Genomic DNA, 20,956 nt, shown 5'->3' with positions numbered 1-20,956 from the left:
CTCTCATAAAGTTATTTTTCCCCTTTAATTCAGGAGAGTATTTGTGCATCATTTCCCTCCTATTTACCAAAGTAGCAGCATTCTAAACCAGAGAATTCTACATCTACGTGCATTTGATAAGCAAGACTGAAAGAAAAAGAATTTCAGTCCTTGTAATATTAAATAGCATTCACTGTGTTGAAAGGAAAACAAGAAAGGCATACAGTATGGGGTTTTGAGGTGCTGGAGAAAGGCATGTATTCTCCACAACAGTCTTAAATTTCATTACGTGACAAAAGGCAAGAATTTCTTAAGTTGCAGAAAAATGAATGCAGTGCAGGTGATTTACATTATAATAACTTTCAGGATTACATTAGTAAACAGAACACTCCATTTATAGCATTTGCTTTGCTGAAGTAGAATTTTAGTATTTAGGATCCTTAATCGAAACATTAATGTACTTTCAGGAAAATTTTATTACTTTTTTACCAATCATTATTCACTGTGGGAGATTTAAAGCTTGTGGGCATGCTGAAAAGGAGTCAATCTGTCAAGAATATAAGTAGGATTTTATTTTGAGGTGGAAGAGATTACCTTTATCTTTAAGTGTAATTACATTCACTATTTCTGCTTTTTTTGATGAAAAAGGACCAAACCATACATTTAAAAAAGTGTAATCTTAGGATGAAAAGGATATTATGTTCTTACAAGTCTGCCTATCCATCAGCAATTTTAGTTTAAATTGATTAGAAGCAAGTGTAATTTACTGTGTATCAGATATTTATATCAAGTGCTCTTCACACGATATACATTTTTTCTTCTACAGTAGGAGGAGGAATATGGTTTTAAAAACTTTTTTTCTGATTATTATTTTAACCTTTATGCTTCAGTAGCTATACTGACATGTAGTACTGTGACAAAACTAATAATTTTGTTGAACTGAAGGCAACTTTCCCTGAGGATTTCAGGAGGTAAGAGCAAACTGTCATAATATGGTGACTCTCTCTTCCCATGAGTGACCTGACCCTATCTTCAGTAAGTTCAGTCAGCAGATATGAGAGTGGTAATGTTTTAATCACAACCTCATAAATAAAGACAGGAGGTAATAGCAGGCTGTGATTTTGCATCGTTATCTAGGCCATGGACAGCGCTGGAAAAGATGGGAGGGTCAGATGAGAATTGTTGGTTACCTCTTAATCAGGGTGATATTTAGTTTAATAAAGCTGTGTGGTTTTAAAAAAAAAAAATCTCTCAAAACACACGTACTCTAGGTCTTCTGACATCTGTCAATCAGTTCTTTTCATGTAACCAACCCTCATGGAAAAAGTAGGGATTAGATCAACAATCCTTATAGGAATAATGAGGTTTTTATAAAAATTACTCTTAAAAACCTACCACATCTAATAATGAGTCAGTAAAAAGGATGTAATTCAGTGATAAGTTTTGTAAGATGATTAAAAAATGTAGAGATTTTTCTGTTAAATTCTATAGGAATTTTCCACTCAGGAAGTCAGTGGAATTATAATAAAAATATCAGTTGAAAAGGCCCTGAGTTTACTTCTTGATTTTGTGCCTGCTGAAAGATAGGTGACCATAGTTATTAACTTGGATAAGCTATTGAATGGGTGCTCTCTAAGGGTATTGCTAATGAAAAATAATATTTTTAGTTTTGGTTATTCAACCAACTAATTTTTTTGATCATCTTTAATCATTAATACTATACTAGGGGAGCCCCGAAACACTGGCTTTTACACTGAGGTGTACAGGCGATATTTCACCTGTAAAAATTAGTTTTATATTGTAATTTTTGTCGCTTCATATTGAAATAATATAATTTCTTTTTAATGTAAAAAAATTCAGTCACTTCTGCAAGCACTTACTCATAGTAGTTCTTTACCATCAGTGGAATTACTTCAGTGAGTAGAGACTCGATCGGGGGTTGCAAGCTCGTAATATGGGTGTCAAGAATAAAAAGTAAAGTTTAAACTGTTTATGCTGTACATAATGACTGTATAAAGTAGATTTATTTTTTAATAATGCCAGGTATGTTGTGAAGCATCAAAGGCCCTGCATACAGTGTACTCTTCAGCTATTTCTCCTCCAGGAATTTTTGTTGTGTTAATAAAAGCAAATGTCCACAAAGTGTGCCACACTTTTTGAACTTGAACTTTAATAATTGGAAAAGAGTTGGAGATAAAGTTATGGATCAAACTAATTGACACATTGAAACTGACCAGGTTGTGTTTAATAATCCCCCCTGGATGACACATAGTACCAATAATTCTGGTTTGTGTTTCAGGAAAGTCTCAACCCATAATTCCTTGCATCTAAATTAGAACATGGTAGTCAAAGTTTTCCCAATCCCCAGCTTCTTATGAGTTGCCTTATTTCTCTTTACAGTCTGTCTGCACTTTAAATTTTCCAGCTCCTTAATGCTGCAGTCCCTCTTGGCCCCAAAGTCTTTATAATCTCTAAATGCAAATGTTAGAATACTCTAGTGGTGATTTTCACAGGTTGCTGACCTCTGTCTTGTCTTCTTTCTCAGTCTATTTATGCTTCAGCTATTAAAACCCCACCATTTAAACTGCTGAAAAGAGAATGTACTAAAATCCAAATACTTCTTAGTTAACAAAAACCATATAAAACTCATAATAAATATATAAACTTAACGTTGCAAAAGATTACATTTTGATTTATCCAAAGCAAAACTACTATGCAGTGACATTTAGTTACCTATTATGTTTCTTACCATTTCCTTAGTATGTGAGCACAAACATGAATGAATTTATCCCCAGAACACTCCTGTGAGGTAGCTAAATATTACCATCTCTATTGTAAAAGTGAAAAATTGAGGCACCAAATGATTAATTGACTCGAAGAAAGTCACATAAGTCACTGGGCCAAAATCCTTTGAATGCCAGAATAAGGCTTTATCTATAACACCAGTAGAACCACAACTCACACAGACATGCTTGTTCGGTGGGGAATTTTGGAGAAGTTCTTTTTTAAAAACACGCCTTTAGAATAATTGAGAAGTTACTTGTAACATAGTGAGTATAGTCTTCATTGCTGTCCCCTTCAAATTACATTGTACTTCTGTCATACAGTAGAGCTAAGATGTGGTTTGGAAGTCTTTGGAAAAGCTCACCCTGTTTTATGGAATAACCAATATAGCATTTACTGTACCACGTTGTGATTGTCAGCTTTTGTGTTGTTCATAATAGTGCTATAAAGTCTGCATAAATCAGGGCAGGCCACTATACTGAGAAAAATTAATAGTTTTAGCTCTGAAGGGGACATAATCTCTTTCAGAAACATCCACTCAAACTGGACTAGATGCACTTTCAATGACACTTGCCTATGTCTCAATTGAGAGCTGAATTGTTGCATCTTCAAAGACTTATTTGTATGCATGTGGTTTTTTTTTTTTAAACAGAAGTGGCAAAGATGAATGGCGGGGAGGGCAGGAATAGTCAATTCATTAATTTTCAAAGGAGGCTGTGCTTGGTATTACTGCACTACTCAGTAAAACAAACAAAGCTGATGACCACCCAAAAACCAGTTAAACATTCCGTTTGTCACTGACATAGTCAAGGTTTGCAGAGTGAAGGACAATGTGCTCCATCTATCAGTTATGCCTGTGTGTTATATCTGATAGGAATGCATGATCTTAAGTGACGTGCTGCCTGCAATAGCCAAGAGCCTTATAACAAGCAGGGGTCAATTTGAACATTCTTGTGCTACTCAAGGAAATATTGCAAATCTTTAAAGTGCAGTTCTGCTTACTGAGGGCTTGTCTATTCCTAAAATGCTATAGTGACATAGCTGCGCCACTGTATCACTTCAGTGAAGGCACTACCTATGCCAACAGGAGAGTTCCTCTCATTGGGGTAGGTAATCCACCTCCCTGAGAGGTGGTAGCTAGATCAATGGGAGAATTCTCCCATCGACACATGCTGTCTACAGCGGGTATTAGGTAGGTTTTACTGCATTGCTCAGAGGTGTGGATTTTTCACACCTCTGAATTGCAAGTTATATCAACCTTATTTCCTAGCGTAGATCAGGCCAGAGAGAACTTCTGGTGTGTGTGTTCAGGTTGGGCTCAGCAAATGGACGTTTAAACAATATATATTTGGGGTTGTACTGTCTGCCTGTCTGGTGGGTTTGTTTATTAGTAGGGGTATAAGGCCTGGAGCAGCAGAGCCTGCCATTCTTTGAGTGGTTGCATGTGTGTATTTTACTCAGGTACGTGTGCCATCCGAGTGTTAGAGCCAGAGAATTTTCTGCAGCAGTACACTTCGGGGCGGCATGTGTGCCCTGCACCTCCTGGTGGCCCCTCTTGAGGCTACCTAAGGGCAGTGCCACCTTGAGCCCCCTCAGTTCCTTTTCACCGTCTGTGGCCTTAGTCAGAGCTTGCCATGCAATTTACCTCGTGGAGATTTTTTTTCTTCTTAGTTAGCCAGTTTAGCTTCCCGCCTTATCTGGAAATAGAAGTTATTATCCATTAAATTTTATTTTATTTTATTTTTAAACTTTAAAGTTCATTTTTAATAGTTAGTTTCAGTGCTCTGCATACAGCATTCGCCAGGCTTTAAGCACTGCCTGTCATGTGGCGTGTCTACCCCAAACAGTGACCCCCATACATTTGCCTCAGTCAGGGGCCAATTAAAGAGAGGTGCAGTATCTGCTCCTCTTTCTAGAAAAGATGGGCGATTTCCAGAGACCAGTGCCTCAAACACTATCTCGTGGAGCATGCCTCAGCCCTGGGGCCTCAAGTGAGTGCCCTAGTTACCCACATGCAGTCTGCAAGTGCGGGTGTGGTTGTCTCTGACAGACCCTTGGACTCGGACTCTTCTTAGCAGAGAAAGAGGAATCAGTCTTCTTCTCCTTCCCAAAGGACTTGTTTACACTGGCAAGTTTCTGTGCAGTAAAGCAGCTTTTTGCACTCAAACTGCAGATGTGTACACACTGCCAAGCCACTTAGTGTGCAGAAATTCCTCAGCTGCAGCGCTGCAAAAAACCCAGCTTGACGAGAGTCGTAAGGCTATTTGCACCGAGGCTCCGGCGCTCTCTTGCGGGTGTAGACACTTGATTGCTTTCTGCGTTGTAATTGGCCTCTGGAGCTGTCCCCATAACGACTCACGTGCCCGCTCTGCTCATTGTTTTGAACTTGGCTCCGCTGGAGACATGCGCCCCTCCCCTTTCAAAGCACCATTTCTGACAGCCCTTGTGTGCTGTGCTGATCTGCCCCGGGACACAGAGCAAACCATGAATGTGGAATGCTCATGCTGTTGAACACAAAGTCAGGTGTGTGCATGTGTGTTAGAGAGTGCTGTGCAGAGAACCCAGGGAGGGAGGTGGGAGCTGCTGATAGGGTTTCCCACCCCTTCCCCAGGACTTGTTGCTTCCTGCCACTGTCTGAACTTACAAGACAGCATGCTGACACTCTCTCTGTTCCCCGAAACACTGTCTCTCCCCACCTCCATACACACACACTCCCTGTCACACACTCCCCCCCACCACTTCAGTTGAAAAGCAGCTGGCAATGTAGTAGGATGCCCATGGAACAATGGGATTGGGAAACCTGCATCATGTGAAGCTGTGCCTGCCCCATGAGGCATTGCAAGCCTTTCCCAAAGCACCCTGTGGCCAGTTGCACAGTGGGATAGCTACCACGATGCACTGCTGTCTTTGCTGCTGCAAGAGCTGCTAATGCGGATGCGTTCCAGTGTCACAAGGAGCACAGTGTGGACACGCAACAATGGTTTAATTCTAGCGTTTTAATAAAAGTGGTATAAATTATGGAGCAGAAACTTGCCAGTGTAGACAAAGATTCAGGTACCGAGAGCAGAGCTGAGCTATGGACCTGGTACCATGGCGGGAAGATATTGGTACTATGCTGTCGACTGTCTGTAGGGAGACTGTTGATTCTGGTACCAGTGAATGCCATTTCAGTGCAAACATTGTTGGTAGCAACAACCCTGCAGACTTATGAGGCAGCAAACGATTTGCTTTACTTTTCTGTACCAGACTCTCCTTTGGGGCAGGAGTCCATTGTGTTGTCAGCACCTCTTCCAGTACTGGGTCTGTCTGTCTCCTCAGCTGTGGTGCAGAGACTCTGAGTGGCTTGTCCTCCAGTACTTTCTTTGGTTCTGGCGCACACGGTGTCACCACCGCTACAGTCATTGGCCTCTGTTTCAGTTTCAGTCTCAGACTCTCTTGGCGCTGTCAGCTTTGGTGCTGGACAATCACTGGCTTGGGTACCAACCCTTGCCACCGACTTCCCCTTTGATGTTTGGTTTTGTTGAAACTTTGCATTCATTCAAAGACTCTCCTGCTACCTTCACTCGTTAGTGGTCTGTACCCCTGCCTCCAACAGACATCACGATAGACCCTTGAAACAGCAGTATTATAGGCAGTTTTTCTATCTGCCAAAGTCAGCATGATTTTTGGAGGGGGAAGCAGACATCACAGAGAAGGGGGTTCTCCAACTCCAGTTTGAATCAGCATACGCGTCCTCAGTCAGCTCTCGGGAATCAGCCCATTTGACTTCCCCTTCAGGGACAACAATACAGAAGTTGGTGATCTTTCCCCCAACTTGGGGACAGATTGTCCCACTTCGTTGATTGCTTGGGAAGCCATAACAACAGACAAATGGGTCCTATGCACTGTGAGCCTGGAATATTCTATCCAATTTCTTTCCACATCACTTTTCTCACTCACCTACCTTGTACCTTTATAGAGACCATCTCATAAGTCAGTGCTCCTTCAAGAAGTTCAGACTCTAGTTACGGTAATGGCCGTACAAGTTCACGGTCACCATTGAGGAAAGGGACTTCAATCATGATAATTTCTGACCCAAGTCCAAAGACCCATATTGGACTTTCAGAATCTTAACATGTTAATCAAATACATAAGATTTTGCATGATTTCCCTAATGTCGGTCCTTCCTTCCTTCCTTAAATTGCAATGACTGGTTTGCCACCCTCAGTCTCCAGGATGCCTACTTCCATGTGGCAATACTGCCAAGTCACAAGAAGTTAGTGAGATTCATTGTAGTGGGCCAATGACAATGAACAGTACTTCACTTTGGCCTGTCATTGGCATCATAGGCACCAACTCTGTGGATGCTCCAGGGCTGGAGCACCCATGGAAAAAGAATAGTGCATGCTCAGCACCCACTGGCAGGCCCTGCCGATCAGCTCCTCCCCCGCCCAGTGCCTCCCGCTCACCGCTGATCAGCTGTTCAGCAGTGGGCAAGAGGTGCTGGGGCAGGGAGAGGGAGAAGCAGGGGCAGGAAAAGATGGAGCAAGGGTGGGGCACACTTGGAGGCGAGGTGGGGGTAAAGCATCCCCCAGGGAAATCAGAAAGTCGACACCTGTGATTGTTGCTATGTTTTCACCAAGGTGGAGGAAGGAAATTCATGTCTTCCTTTCCTTGGTGATTGCTTAGTGCAAGTCAGATCCAAACATCAGGTTCTCCACCACATCCCATTTATCATCCATAAATTCAGACCATATAAATCAAAGTCTGTGTCTTATAAGGTAGTATAACTTGGTCTGGATTTACTGTAATTTTTATCTATCTGGCCCTTCATGGTATTTTGGGAACCCCTGAAGAAGGGATCGAATAGCACAGACTGAACTATGAATTTCCTTATTTTTTGTCATTGTAAATTACAACCTTAATATTACTTTGACAGATTTTGGTGTGTAAATAATCTCTGCATTTATATGAAGGTAGACACTGATGTACATAAAGTTCCCCTACTGAAGAATTGTGATTGATTTTTCTGTTCCATGGTGCTCTTTTCTATCATATTTTTTTCATTTCCAATGTGTGTGTTAAGTCCCTTTTATGTTCCAAAGTTAACAAATCACTTCAAAATTTGTTGCCATTTTTTCAGTAAAGTTTACTCCTTTGTTTTGCTACTTTAGTTGCTTAAGATACAAAGAAAACTGAAGCAATATCTGGTAGCCATTGTTTATACTGAAATTCCTTTATGCCAGACTTTATTTTTGCAGCCACATGGGTGTGTTTTGTCTCCCCACTGGAGCATTGAAAATCCTCCCCATTTATTCTTCTAATTGATTCCCCATTCTCAAGGCCCTTCATTGTAGCCTTAATTCTCAAAGACACAAATGCCTGGAAGAGCGTCCCTTTGCTGCCAGTCAGTCCCATTTCATCATCATCCAGATGGGCTGCTGTTGAGTAACCCAAGGCATTCTTGGTCTCACCGCCTTCTCCGGAAGGTTGTATGGAACCTCATCATCCTAGCCAATCTGAGAACTGACAGTTCAAGAATGGAAAACAAGCTTGAGCCTCTGGAATGAAAATGTTGAGCACTATTATAACACCGCTAGGGTGGGGTAATGAAATATTTGAATATTGTAGGAAAGGTTTGGGTTGGTGTCCTCCTTTGGGCCTGTCAGCTATAACCATTTAATTGACTAGACAAGGCCTCACTTTCTAGTATGATGGTATTGCTTTTATGTTCTGTGGCAATTTTCATCACTGCACAGCTTTGTGTGTGCCAATGACCCTGTTTTTTTTTTTTTTTTCAGAATCAGTAGTTGTTTTATAGAAATACTTTTACTCTAGTCATTGCCTTGTGTGTTAGTTATGTTCTTTGAACAGTTTTAGTTGACTATTTTCATTTGTGTCTCAGTTGATTCAATTGAAACTGGATCAAAGTTAACAGGTGAATAACTTCAATGCGTGTGTGCAATGGGCAGTGATAGCTGAACCATATTCTGGCATATTCAGTGTAATGTTCTTATTACGCTCATAGTGTTTACACTGTCAGCTTTTATTAAGATAAATTATGATAATTCCCATACAGCTGGGTGGCAATTGTGGGGAGTTCACATTTTCAAAGAAGAACTCAGGCAATTTAGATGTCAGTAAAACATTTGTGCTTATTTCCAGTTTTATCATTCGTTGTAATTTATACTTAGAAGTAAAATGTTAACATGTGTGGCTGAATTTGTTTTAATTGTATAATTAGGCTAATGAACCTTGTGGAAATATAGTGGTGCAAGTGTTAATATAATCAAAGCAGTTAAATTCCTAATTATATATCTAAACAAGTGTAAAGACAGAAGATCTCAGTGGTTTGCCATTTCTGCTCTCCCTCCCAGTTAAAATTAAGCTGGTGTAAAGCACAGCCTGGAGAGCAATTTTCATACATCATTGTAATTTCTACTGGGTCATAAGTTTGCAGAGTTCTTTGCAGAGCTTATAAGAAATTCAATCCCCGTCTTGGAGATTTCCTAGGCTAAGGTCTTGTCTACACTGAGAAAACGTACAATGTTCTTTAAAATGTGAGAATTAGCCTGTTTTCTAGTCTGAGGTAGCATGTAGCATAGACAAGGACTAGTAATGTTTAAAAACATGTTATCTGGTTACAGTTAACCCTGTAGGGTTTAAAAATATATTTTTAAAAATAATTTGCCCTTTTGCTTAAAATCATGTTAGTTAAAACCGGTTAATTAAGATGTTTTCTAACAGGATACATTTTCCTAGGTAGGAATATACCATTCATGTATATATTCTTAAAAAGAACTCCCTAAAACGGCACTGGTATTTCATGTTTGTTTTTCCTCTAGATGCCAGCCCAGTTGTGCTTGGTTTTCAGGTTTAAAAAAAAACACACAAAAAACTGAACAGTCAAGTCTGCAAAAGAGTCCTGGAATCGGAAGGTCAGGCAGCGTTCTTCCTTGTTACACATCATCACTAATATCCCTGGCCAAGCTGCAGAATACGTATCTGTTTACTATACTTACATGTGAACTACATGTATGCTGCAGAGCTCCATTGACTGGGAAGACTGGTGGTTGTCCTTGACAAGGAAAGAATCCAATTTATTTTGTAGATTCCACAGTAAGTCTGCAAAAAATCCTTTTACTTCTAAAATGAGCAAATGAAATGTGGAGTCATTGCAACAATGAACATGAATCCAAACAACACCATTTTTTGAGTAACATTTCTGAGTATACCTCTACGTTAAACTACTGTTATGATGCAGCAATATGAGTGGAAATTGCTATTAAAATTGTGTGGGAAACTAGGTTCTTGCCAAATCTTGGGGCAATTTATTCCATCTCTGAAAGAGTTGTATTGGAAAACATTCCTGAGTGTGTGTTTAAACTGTGATACAGTATTATGCCTTTTCCCAACATGCAAACTGTCTGTGTATGTAAAAAAGGGATGTGATCTCTAGTGCTTACAGCAGTTGATTAGAAACCAGGAGGATGCTGGGTTTAAATTTGACTAAGGCTAGTCACCCCCTTTTTGATCACTAGTAGAGCTGCTCGGAAAAAAATTGATGGAACTATATTCCATTGGAATATACCATTCTATATAAATGAAATCCTTTGCAAAATCTCTTCACCATTCACCAACCTTTTGTTTCTGAGGGGAAAAAAAAAGGGAGGGGTTCTGAAACATCCCAGTTTTTCCTTTTGAAATGAACTTTTGTTTTGATTTTTTAAAATTTTGTATTATATACGCTAAAATTTTTAAAAAGACAAAATTGAATGTAAACATTTTGATTGGGCCCCAAACATTTTTAAAAACATTTTCTTTTGTGGATTATTTAGAGATTTTCAACTTTTGTTCCTAACTGAAATGAAAACACATTTTGAAATCTGAAAATCCTTCACAGAATGGAATTTCTGTTCTCCACACAGCTCTAATTGCTAGTTATGCCACTTCAGCTGTATGTTCTTTAGTCCATCCAGCTCTAATATTGGGTAAAAAGCAAGATCTCCATGGATGCCAGATGCTGCAACTGAGCTGAGCATTCCTACATTAATAGAACTTGTAAGCTTTGTTTAATGAGAGTAATTGCAATTTTGACATGTAGTTTGTTTCTGTATTACATTATTTTACCAGTGGTTAGGATTAATAAGGTTTTTATTAGATTTGAGCGCTTATGTGGATAGGTTTCAGAAACAATGAAACATGCAGAAAATAAGATGTGTCCTATATTATCAGTAGGTTAATACAACTTCACTAGAAAGGATAACAATAGCAATCATTATACCAAAAAAAAAAAGTAAGGTGATATAGGTAACTAATCTCAAAATAAAAAGAAATCTATAAATACCTCAAGTGTTCTGGTGACACCAATAGCTATGAGAGTTTGAATAGGTTGTAGTGTCACCATTACACTAAAGTGAAGTATTATTTATGCCATTATATACTGTAGGGCTTTATTTTTTAATTAAAATAGAAATAGAGGATCTTCTCCCTTAGCAAAGCACATCTTGTGTGCCTTTTGATTGTATATAGGTATATGTTTGCCCACATCCTGATTTATACATGGACCTTGAGCCCAGGCAAATGTACAAGTTGAGCCCATGCAAAAGTGTTGCTGGGGTGGGGGTGGAAGAAAGAGGTTCCCAAAGAGTTTATTAATAAGAGTTTCTTATTTTATAAGAAAAGGAGAAGTTGTTTTCTCTTTTGGGCATGAAGGAATGTGACTTGCTGGGATCTGTTTCTTCCTCATCCCCGATCACAATGTGGGGTGTAGAGTATCGTGTTCTTTAGACCCACTCTTGATGGCTCCTTTTTGAAGTTGTGAGTGGAAACATCCCTTGAGGGCTGCATAGTCTTCTCAACTGTCCGGTATGGGGAGGAGAGCCAACTCCTTTTACAAAGTAAGGGAGGCACTGTGTATGGTCAGTATTTCCCTACTGTCATCCACCAATCTGTGCTGTGTGAACAGGGACAAGGATTGATTTTTGGCTTCAACAGGTGCGGCTGGGCCACGCAACTGTGTTACAATCTGAATTGGGGATGCATCAGGACACAGAATTTAGGGTGGGATTTTCAGCAGTATTGTCCCAAACAAAATGCAATGATAAATTGTATGGACATCCATTGTAGGGACTAGCATAAGGCCCTAAGCACCACTTACATCCCACTTCAGTCCTATATTAGGACTTCATGGTGCACCTCTACACAGGGTGAATTTCATCAAAAATGTAATTTTTTTTATCCTATTTGAACAAGTTGAATGTTTGTCAGATTTCAGTAAAAAAACAACCCAAGGGAGTAACAACAAAAATAATGCCCTTTCCCAGAACCCCACTTTTGGGCTGACAGACAGAATGGTGGAAAGTTTAATCTCCCTGAGATAATTTCAGAAAGCTTAATGAGTGAAAATGGATTGGTTTTTTAACAGCCTTAACTATAGCTTAGGCTGCATGGAAACTGTAATTATCGTACAAAATGTTGTAATAAATGCATGCAAACTGTTTTAGCATTACTTTATATTTTACTTAGAGGAATAAAAGTATTTTGTGTAATCAACAGTTATGAATGTTATTTTTAGTGCTTTTCCCCAACTAAGAGACAGAACATCGTGGTAAAATTTTATTTTGTAATTACACACTATAATTTTAAAATCCCAATGATGTGATCAAGACATTTTGCAATGAAGCCAAAGAAAAATAGATGTAATCAGGAGCTATTATTAAAGAGTTTTCTGTTTTACTGATTGTGACAGACAGGAATTGCTGTGTAATCATTACAAATACTGAGCTCTAATAATTTTATGAATATTGTGTGTGACCTAGGAGGTGAGATGAAGTTACTGTATAACTATGGTAGTATATTAGAAATGCCTATATAACTGTACTGATCTAATTTGATAGGGGGCTGTAGGAAGACCAATGAGGAACGAAACTCAGTAGAACTAGATACGGATGCCCCAGAACACACTTGAAAGACAATGGGGCAGTCTTTTAGTTTCAAGGATCCAGTCTCTCTCTCTTACCCACCAGTTTTCAAGCCTTGTTTTTCCAAAGCTGGGAGCCTGGAGATGAAAAGAACACAAGGTGTTGTTCACTTGTTAGAAGTTGTCTGAGGAGACAGGTAGACTGGGAGAGGGAGAGAGAGAGAGCGAGCGAGCAAGACAGACAGATACTATGTAGAAGGAGTCAAAAGAAAAGTGGGCCTTCCCAGACTAGGCAATGGTAAGCCTAAGGGAAAAGCTAAACATGTGTACAGTCTGGTTTTTTGTTTTTTTGTTTTTAAGGTATGTTTTCACTGAAATGATTTTGTTCTAAGTAAATAGTTTCTTTAAGGAGTTTGATCACTGTATTGACCACTGTCATTGCTCTTGGAGGGAACAGAACTGCAGGGTTTAAGCCAAAGTCTGACCTGCTGAGACAACCAGGGTTAGTACTAGGGAACTGCAGCCAGGGTCCTAGCTTGAGAATGGAGAACCACATGATTCCACCTGAAGCCATGTGATGACTAGAGGTGCAGTTCTCCTGGGAACTGAGACACTGATGCATCTAAATTATGCTAAGAATTTGGGGGATATTCTACATGGCTTCTTGGCAGAATAGCATGAATTACATTTTAATCACTTGTTTGATAGTTTGCTGTTTTCATGTCACCTGTTTTCTGATGATAAATACATACTATCCCCATTATCTGTGTCCCCCCCCCCCCAGTAGCATCTTAACACCTCCAGAGTATTTAAAAATAGAAATATAAATAATACTCTTACTCTTTCTCTCTCTCTGTTCAGCTTTTAGGAGACATAGTATGATTAGTTTTGTTTGTGTGGGGTATGTGTCTGTGAAGAACTTATACAGGGAAAGCTAAGTTAAAGACATTACTTTTGCATTTGTGCCTGATTCAGCAAGGTACTCCAGTGTGTACATAACTTTAAACATGAGAGGAGTCCCATTAAATATCAATGTGCCGCCTCATTCGCTTCTAGGTATGCATTCTGCTTGAACAGTGTATATATCAGCGGGGTCTCAACCAAATTAACCATCATGCCCACTGCATATGCAGCTCTCTATTTGTTATGTAGGCCACATTCATACAATATATATACTACCTGTATGGCCCTGAGGATTTCACATGGGCCGCAGCTGTGTGCTGACTGGGCCTCAAGTGGCCTGCAGGATGTGTGTTGAGAACCACTGGCATATATGGTCCTGTCTTTGTCATGCTGAAGTTAAGGTGGTGATTCTTAAAAAAAGTAAACGTAATGTGTGGATTGTCAGTCCTAATCACTGACTCAGTCTGCTTACTCATTGCCCTGTCAAAATATCACAACCCTGAAGGGGCATCTTTAATTATGAGAGGATAGTTTCAGGCTGGATATTAGTTCACCTCTGCCTCTTTGAGAATGCCAGTAAGGGTGGCTTGGGCCCCTTGTGCAATACAGACTAGACAGAGGTAACAATTCATTGCACACAGGCCATCAGAGGGTAATTATTTTTCATCTCTAGTGACCTAGACTAAATTTGACCTGGTTACTTCAGGGTAAACTGTCTACTTAAATGGTGACAGGTTTCAGAGTGGTAGCCCTGTTAGTCTGTATTGGCAAAAAGAACGAGGAGTACTTGTGGCACCTTAGAAACTAACAAATTTATTTGAGCATAAGCTTTCGTGGGCTAAAACCCACTTCATCGGATGCATGCAGTGGAACATCCAGTAGGAAGATAGTCCACAAAGATGGACTACAAGCCATCAGGCACAGTATCCCCAATAATGTCATGGCAAACCTGCTAGCTGAACTTTGTGACTTTGTCCTCATCTATAACTATTTCACATTTGGGGACAATGTATACCTTCAAGTCAGCGGCACTGCTGTGGGTACCCGCATGGCCCCACAGTATGCCAACATTTTTATGGCTGACTTAGAACAACGCTTCCTCAGCTCTCGTCTTCTAACTCCCTACTCTATTTGTGCTACATTGATGACATCTTCATCATCTAGACCCATGGAAAAGAAGCCCTTGAGGAATTCCATCATGATTTCAACAATTTCCATCCCACCATCAACCTCAGCCTGGACCAGTCCACACAAGAGATCCACTTCCTGGACACTACTGTGCTAATAAGCAATGGTCACATAAACACCGGAAACCTACTGACCGCAATACTTACCTACATGCCTCCAGCTTTCATCCAGACCACACCACACAATCCATTGTCTACAGCCAAGCTCTAAGATACAACCACATTTGCTCCAACCCCTCAGACAGAGACAAACACCTACAAGATCTCTATCAAGCATTTTTACAACTACAGTACCCACCTACTGAAGTGAAAACACAGATTGACAGAGCCAGAAGAGTACCCAGAAGTCACATAGTACAGGACAGGCCCAACAAAGAAAATAACAGAACGCCACTAGCCGTCACCTTCAACCCCCAACTAAAACCTCTCCAGCTCATCATCAAGGATCTACAACGCATCCTGACAGATGATACCTCACTCTCGCAGATCTTGGGAAACAGACAGCCCCCCAACCTGAAGCAAATACTCACTAGCAACCACACACCACACAACAAAAACACTAACCCAGGAACCTATGCTTGCAACAAAGCCCGTTGCCAACTGTGTCCACATATCTATTCAGGGGACACCATCATAGGGCTTAATCACATCAGCCACAGTATCAGAGGCTTGTTCACCTGCACATCTACCAATGTGATATATGCCATCATGTGCAAGCAATGCCCCTCTGCCATGTACATTGGTCAAACTGGACAGTCTCTACGTAAAAGAATAAATGGACACAAATCCGATGTCAAGAATTATAACATTCAAAAACCAGTCGGAGAACACTTCAACATCCCTGGTCACTCTATTAAAGACCTTAAAGTCGCAATATTACAACAAAAAAATTCAAAAACAGAGTCCAAAAAGAGATTGCTGAATTGGAATTAATTTGCAAACTGGACCCCATTAAATTAGGCTTGAGTAAAGAGTGGGAGTGGATGGGTCATTACACAAAGTAAAACTATTTCCCAATACTTATTCCTCCCCCCCCCCCACACACACTGTTACTCTCACCTTCTTGTCAACGGTTGGAAATGGGCCGTCCTGATTATCACTACAAAAGGTTTTTTTCTCCTGCTGATGATAGCTCACCTTAATTGATCACTCTCATTATTGTGTGTATGGCAACACCCATTTTTTATGTCCTCTGCATACGTCTATATCTATATATCTTCCTACTGTATTTTCCACTGCATGCATCCGTGGGTTTTAGCCCACGAAAGCTTATGCTCAAATAAATTTGTTAGTTTCTAAGGTGCCACAAGTATTCCTCGTTCTTTTTGTCTACTTAAAGATCACACTTCTGTTTCAGTTTTCCCCCTTACTGTTTTACAAGTAACAATAATGGATTTCTGTAACTCAGAGAAATCAGAGAATGTTGTTTTATTTTCTGTTTTTTCAATTGGTTTACTCAGGATGTAAACCCCAAATGGGGTTCCTAAATCTTCTACTTATCCCTTCATTCTATGCTTGTCTTTTATCTGGTATATCATCAATTGTCACCCATGCAGTAGTAATAGTAATGGCTGAGGATTTCTCTGTTAACTGGCAGCGTTGAGGTGTGAATTAAACGTGCTGTGCCCTCCTTCAGTTGCCTTACTGAGAACATGCAGACTATCATCTTCGTGTTGCTGCCTGGAGCCAAACATGTAAGAGTCAGAAATCCAGGCTTCTTGCATCAACCTGCACTGTGATGTCAACTGGCTGCTCCTGCTTGAATTTTAAATGTAGACAGTATTGTATATTCTTATTTCAAAAAAGTAATGCCCTGATAGTCTTTTTTTTATGTAAGGGTGGATCCTAATTCAGGTAATGTTTATAAGTGATTTGGAACTTGGATATTCTGCTCCTGAACAGCTGTTTCTTTAGTTAAGTAGTACTGCTTTAAGCAGAGGGTAGGCTTAGTGATTATCATGAAAGCATATTAAATCGGGGACATTATGTACTGAGGAAATATTAGATGTGTAATCATTTGTAATCTTAATGTTCCAGAACCCTGGGGTTATTAGTAAAACGACTGGAGAAAGGTGGAAAAGCTGAGCAAGAAAACCTTTTTCATGAGAATGATTGTATTGTCAGGATTAATGATGGAGACCTTCGCAATAGGAGATTTGAACAGTAAGTGCATTTACTGTACAACTTACTGCTTTTTCTTTAATCTTTAACCATTGCTTATTGCAGTAATTTGAGGAAAAAAAGCCTTTAAAAACAAATTGTCTAACCTCTTTTTTATAGAGGAAAGAAATAGTCTACAGTTTTAGAGCATTTTTCTTTTAATTAGTCAAGCTACAAAACTACATGATAATTACTGCCATCAGAATATATGTGACTTTTCAGTTGTCTGATAAATTATGCCTTGTTTCTTAAACATTATGAGCCCATTTTTTCTTCTTCACCAGATGATAAACTGAGCCTGGTTTTGTTTTGAAAAATCAGTCATGGTTCTTGTTTTTGTATATTTACAGTATGCAAGCTGCGTATATGAGGGCAACATGGAGTCCTGTATGTTTAACATTTTAAAACATTTGTGATTTTGTGTGTGTGAAAATAAAAGACACTGTCAACAAAGTAGCTGAAGGTTCCCTGTAGAAATTCACTTTGTAGGAGGCTGGACTTTGACGGAAGGCCGGAATGTTAAATCAAGAAATTTTTTTAAAAATGAAAACAGGTCCAAAAATCTAGAAAAGAAAGTAAATATTCATATCGCAGGGGGCGGAGGGCAGAATATATATATTTTTGAGGAATATATCATTAGATTTTTGTAAGAAGTAAATTTCCTTTCAGTATATAATATATTGTCAACTAAAAGAATGATGTTTTAAACCGACAGTTGTGCATTCGTTGTTATTTGTAATGCATTAGTTTCTATTAGTCCTAACCAGGATTGGGACACCATTGTGCAGAAGTACAGTTAAAAAAAAAAAATCCCTGTCCTGTAGAGCTCGTGTTCTAAGACAATGATCAAAAACCCATTGGTGTTAATGAAAAGACAAGACTCTCATTGAACTCAGTGCGGCTATTAATGGGCAGGAAATTAAGTATGAGTTTAAGTTTTTGCAAGACTGGGACCTAAGAAAACAGACAAACACACAAAGTGGTGCATGAATATATTTATATTCCAATTAAATGTTGACTGACTATTATCAGCTGAGCAATTTATTGTAGCCATTTCAGAAAAAGAAGGTCCTGAGGAAGGTTTTGAAGGAGGGACTGGGCAGCACCCTGTGGACTACTTCAGGGACATATGAATAGGACAATGTGGGGAAAAAACACTCCATTTTGTGTTGTAAGAAATTGCAATGAAAACCATATTTAGTTTCTGTCACCATTGCAATTATTGTATTTACAGATGCTGTTAATTATTTAATAAGCCTCATAGAAAAATGATAAATTGACACAGAATAATTACGGTTTAAGTTGCTGCTGTGATATTTAGTGTGTACAGAACTTTAATGTATATTTAACGTATATTTAGTTTTTAAGAATTTTTCAGCTGTACTACGTGGCCCTATGGAAATAAACCTTAGCAAAAAGCAGCCATGTAGACTAATGAACAAATTCAGGTTTTTTTCATTTGTTTCAGCAGTATGTCTGTCAGCTCATGTTGCTTAATTAACGCCAGTAATTATGCTTGTAATGTCTTGTCGTCTGCCAGTCTTAATTTGTTAATTTTGTATTGATTCTGAAACCTAGAGCACAGCATATGTTTCGTCAAGCCATGCGTACGCCCATCATTTGGTTCCATGTGGTTCCTGCAGCAAATAAAGAGCAGTATGAACAGTTATCCCAAAGTGAGAAGAACATGTACTACTCCAGCCGGTTTAGCCCTGATTCCCAGTATATCGACAACAAGAGTATTAACAATGCTGGACTTCACACATTACAAAGAATATCTAGAATGAGTAACCAGACAGATCAAACAGACTCTTACTCACAGCTACCTCATAGTGTGAATTCATCAGGGAAACCACCATCGGGCCTGGCTCCATCACCTCAAAAAGTTCTTACCTCCACTACAAACAGTGGTTATAACACCAAAAAGATAGGGAAGAGACTTAATATACAACTGAGAAAAGGTAAGGAGCATGTTTCTGAAGTAATTTATATTGAGGATGTGTGTATATATAGTGTAATATGTGTGGACTTCTCTCTCTCTCTCTCTCTCTCTCTCTCTCTCTCTCTCTCCATGAAAGCCTAATGGAGTCTATTGGCAGGAGTTTGGTATGGCCATATGTCAAGGTTCCTCCCCCACTCTGAACTCTAGGGTACAGATGTGGGGACCTGCATGAAAAACCTCCTAAGCTTATCTTTACCAGCTTAGGTCAAAACTTCCCCAAGGTACAAAATATTCCACCCTTTGTCCTGGGATTGGCCGCTACCACCACCAAACTAATACTGGTTACTGGGGAAGAGCTGTTTGGATGTGTCTTTCCCCCCAAAATACTTCCCAAAACCTTGCACCCCACTTCCTGGACAAGGTTTGGTAAAAAGCCTCACCACTTTGCCTAGGTAACTACAGACCCAGACCCTTGGATCTTAAGAACAATGAACAATCCTCCCAACACTTGCACCCCCGCTTTCCTGGGAAATGTTGGATAAAAAGCCTCACCAATTTGCATAGGTGACCACAGACCCAAACCCTTGGATCTGAGAAAAATGAAAAAGCATTCAGTTTTCTTACAAGAAGACTTTTAATAAAAATAGAAGTAAATAGAAATAAAGAAATCCCCCCTGTAAAATCAGGATGGTAGATATCTTACAGGGTAATTAGATTCAAAAACATAGAGAACCCCTCTAGGCAAAACCTTAAGTTACAAAAAAGATACACAGACAGAAATAGTTATTCTATTCAGCACAATTCTTTTCTCAGCCATTTAAAGAAATCATAATCTAACACATACCTAGCTAGATTACTTACTAAAAGTTCTAAGACTCCATTCCTGGTCTATCCCCAGCATAAGACAGACACACAGACCCTTTGTTTCTCTCCCTCCTCCCAGCTTTTGAAAGTATCTTGTCTCCTCATTGGTCATTTTGGTCAGGTGCCAGCGAGGTTACCTTTAGCTTCTTAACCCTTTACAGGTGAGAGGAGCTTTCCCCTTGCCAGGAGGGATTTCAAAGGGGTTTACCCTTCCCTTTATATTTATGACACCATATTACTCATGAGTGATGAAGCCATGTGCAAATTATGTAAATTACCCCAAATAAAATGCCACAGCAACCCATCATGCATTCTGTATAGACAGCATATTTTATGGAAAGTTATTTTTGAAACATTTTGAAGAGGACTAAAACATTTTATTGGAAGATCTTTTTGTACCTCCCAACCTGTAAAGGCCAGGTGCCTTAGTTACTGTAAGTCCTATTGAAATGGGCCCAGTGGGAGAGGAAAAATGTAACTGGTAAATATTTTTTAAAACCTCCCAAAATTACTATATTCTATATCTAAAAACTAAAAACTTCATGACTTAAGTCTAATATCTCAGCTCTACCTTCACTAGAAATCAGTTTTGCACATCCAGTTGAAAATCTTGGAATTTCCTCTTTGGAATTATATAAAGCTGTTGTTTCTTACTCTGCAGGGTTGTGAGATATTCAGTCGAGATCACTGCCTGATATAACTGCTGATATTTCTCATGCTGAGCCTTAGGATACTGTAATTTGAGTTTGACGGTAATCAAGTTTTAGGGGAGCGAAACTATTCTATTTGTGTGCATGCATGCACATGCTTGTATTGTAATGTGTTTGATATTTGCATATCTCTATATATGTATGCGCATAGAGAGCGACAAGGTGGGTGAGACAATATCTTTCATTAGACCAACTTCTGTAGGTGAGAGAGACAAGCTTTTGAGCTTTAAGCCACACCCCCCTACCCCACCTTGTCTCTCACATAACCTGGAACTGACACAGCTACAGCAACACTACATTCTTAGAGCTATATTTATTTATTTAGCGTGTACGCAGTCGCCTAGCCAAGCAATGGCACTTTCAGTTGCGTGATGCAGTTCTTCTAGGCCACCGCTGAACCTATTCAGCAGGCATTTCTCGACCATGTGTGTCATCTGTGTGGTGCTGCAGCTGCACAAAGGGCTGTCACGAAGGCCCCAGCGATACTGGTTGGGTGCACAGAGACCTTGCCTGGTCCGGAACCTGT

At 39.6% G+C, this 20,956-nt stretch overlaps 1 protein-coding gene across 14 annotated transcripts in view; it reads left to right on the top strand.

The window, feature by feature from the left end:
* Window positions 1-20,956, top strand: part of PARD3 (par-3 family cell polarity regulator) — a 648,369-nt gene that overhangs the window by 373,197 nt on the left and 254,216 nt on the right. For all 14 annotated transcript variants that reach the window (XR_012157609.2, XM_073334436.2, XM_073334435.2 and 11 more), the window contains 2 exons: window positions 16,792-16,917; window positions 18,493-18,875. Coding sequence is in view for 13 of the 14 variants with exons in the window: in XM_073334436.2 (XP_073190537.1) it covers window positions 16,792-16,917; window positions 18,493-18,875 (509 nt within the window). In the remaining variant the exon portion in view is untranslated. The remainder of the gene's footprint in view (window positions 1-16,791; window positions 16,918-18,492; window positions 18,876-20,956) is intronic.

This window comes from Lepidochelys kempii, chromosome 2, assembly GCF_965140285.1.
Source record: "Lepidochelys kempii isolate rLepKem1 chromosome 2, rLepKem1.hap1, whole genome shotgun sequence".
NCBI classification, from domain to species: domain Eukaryota; kingdom Metazoa; phylum Chordata; order Testudines; family Cheloniidae; genus Lepidochelys; species Lepidochelys kempii.
Note: the sequence above shows the minus strand (reverse complement) of the source record. Positions and strands in the feature narration are given on the sequence as shown.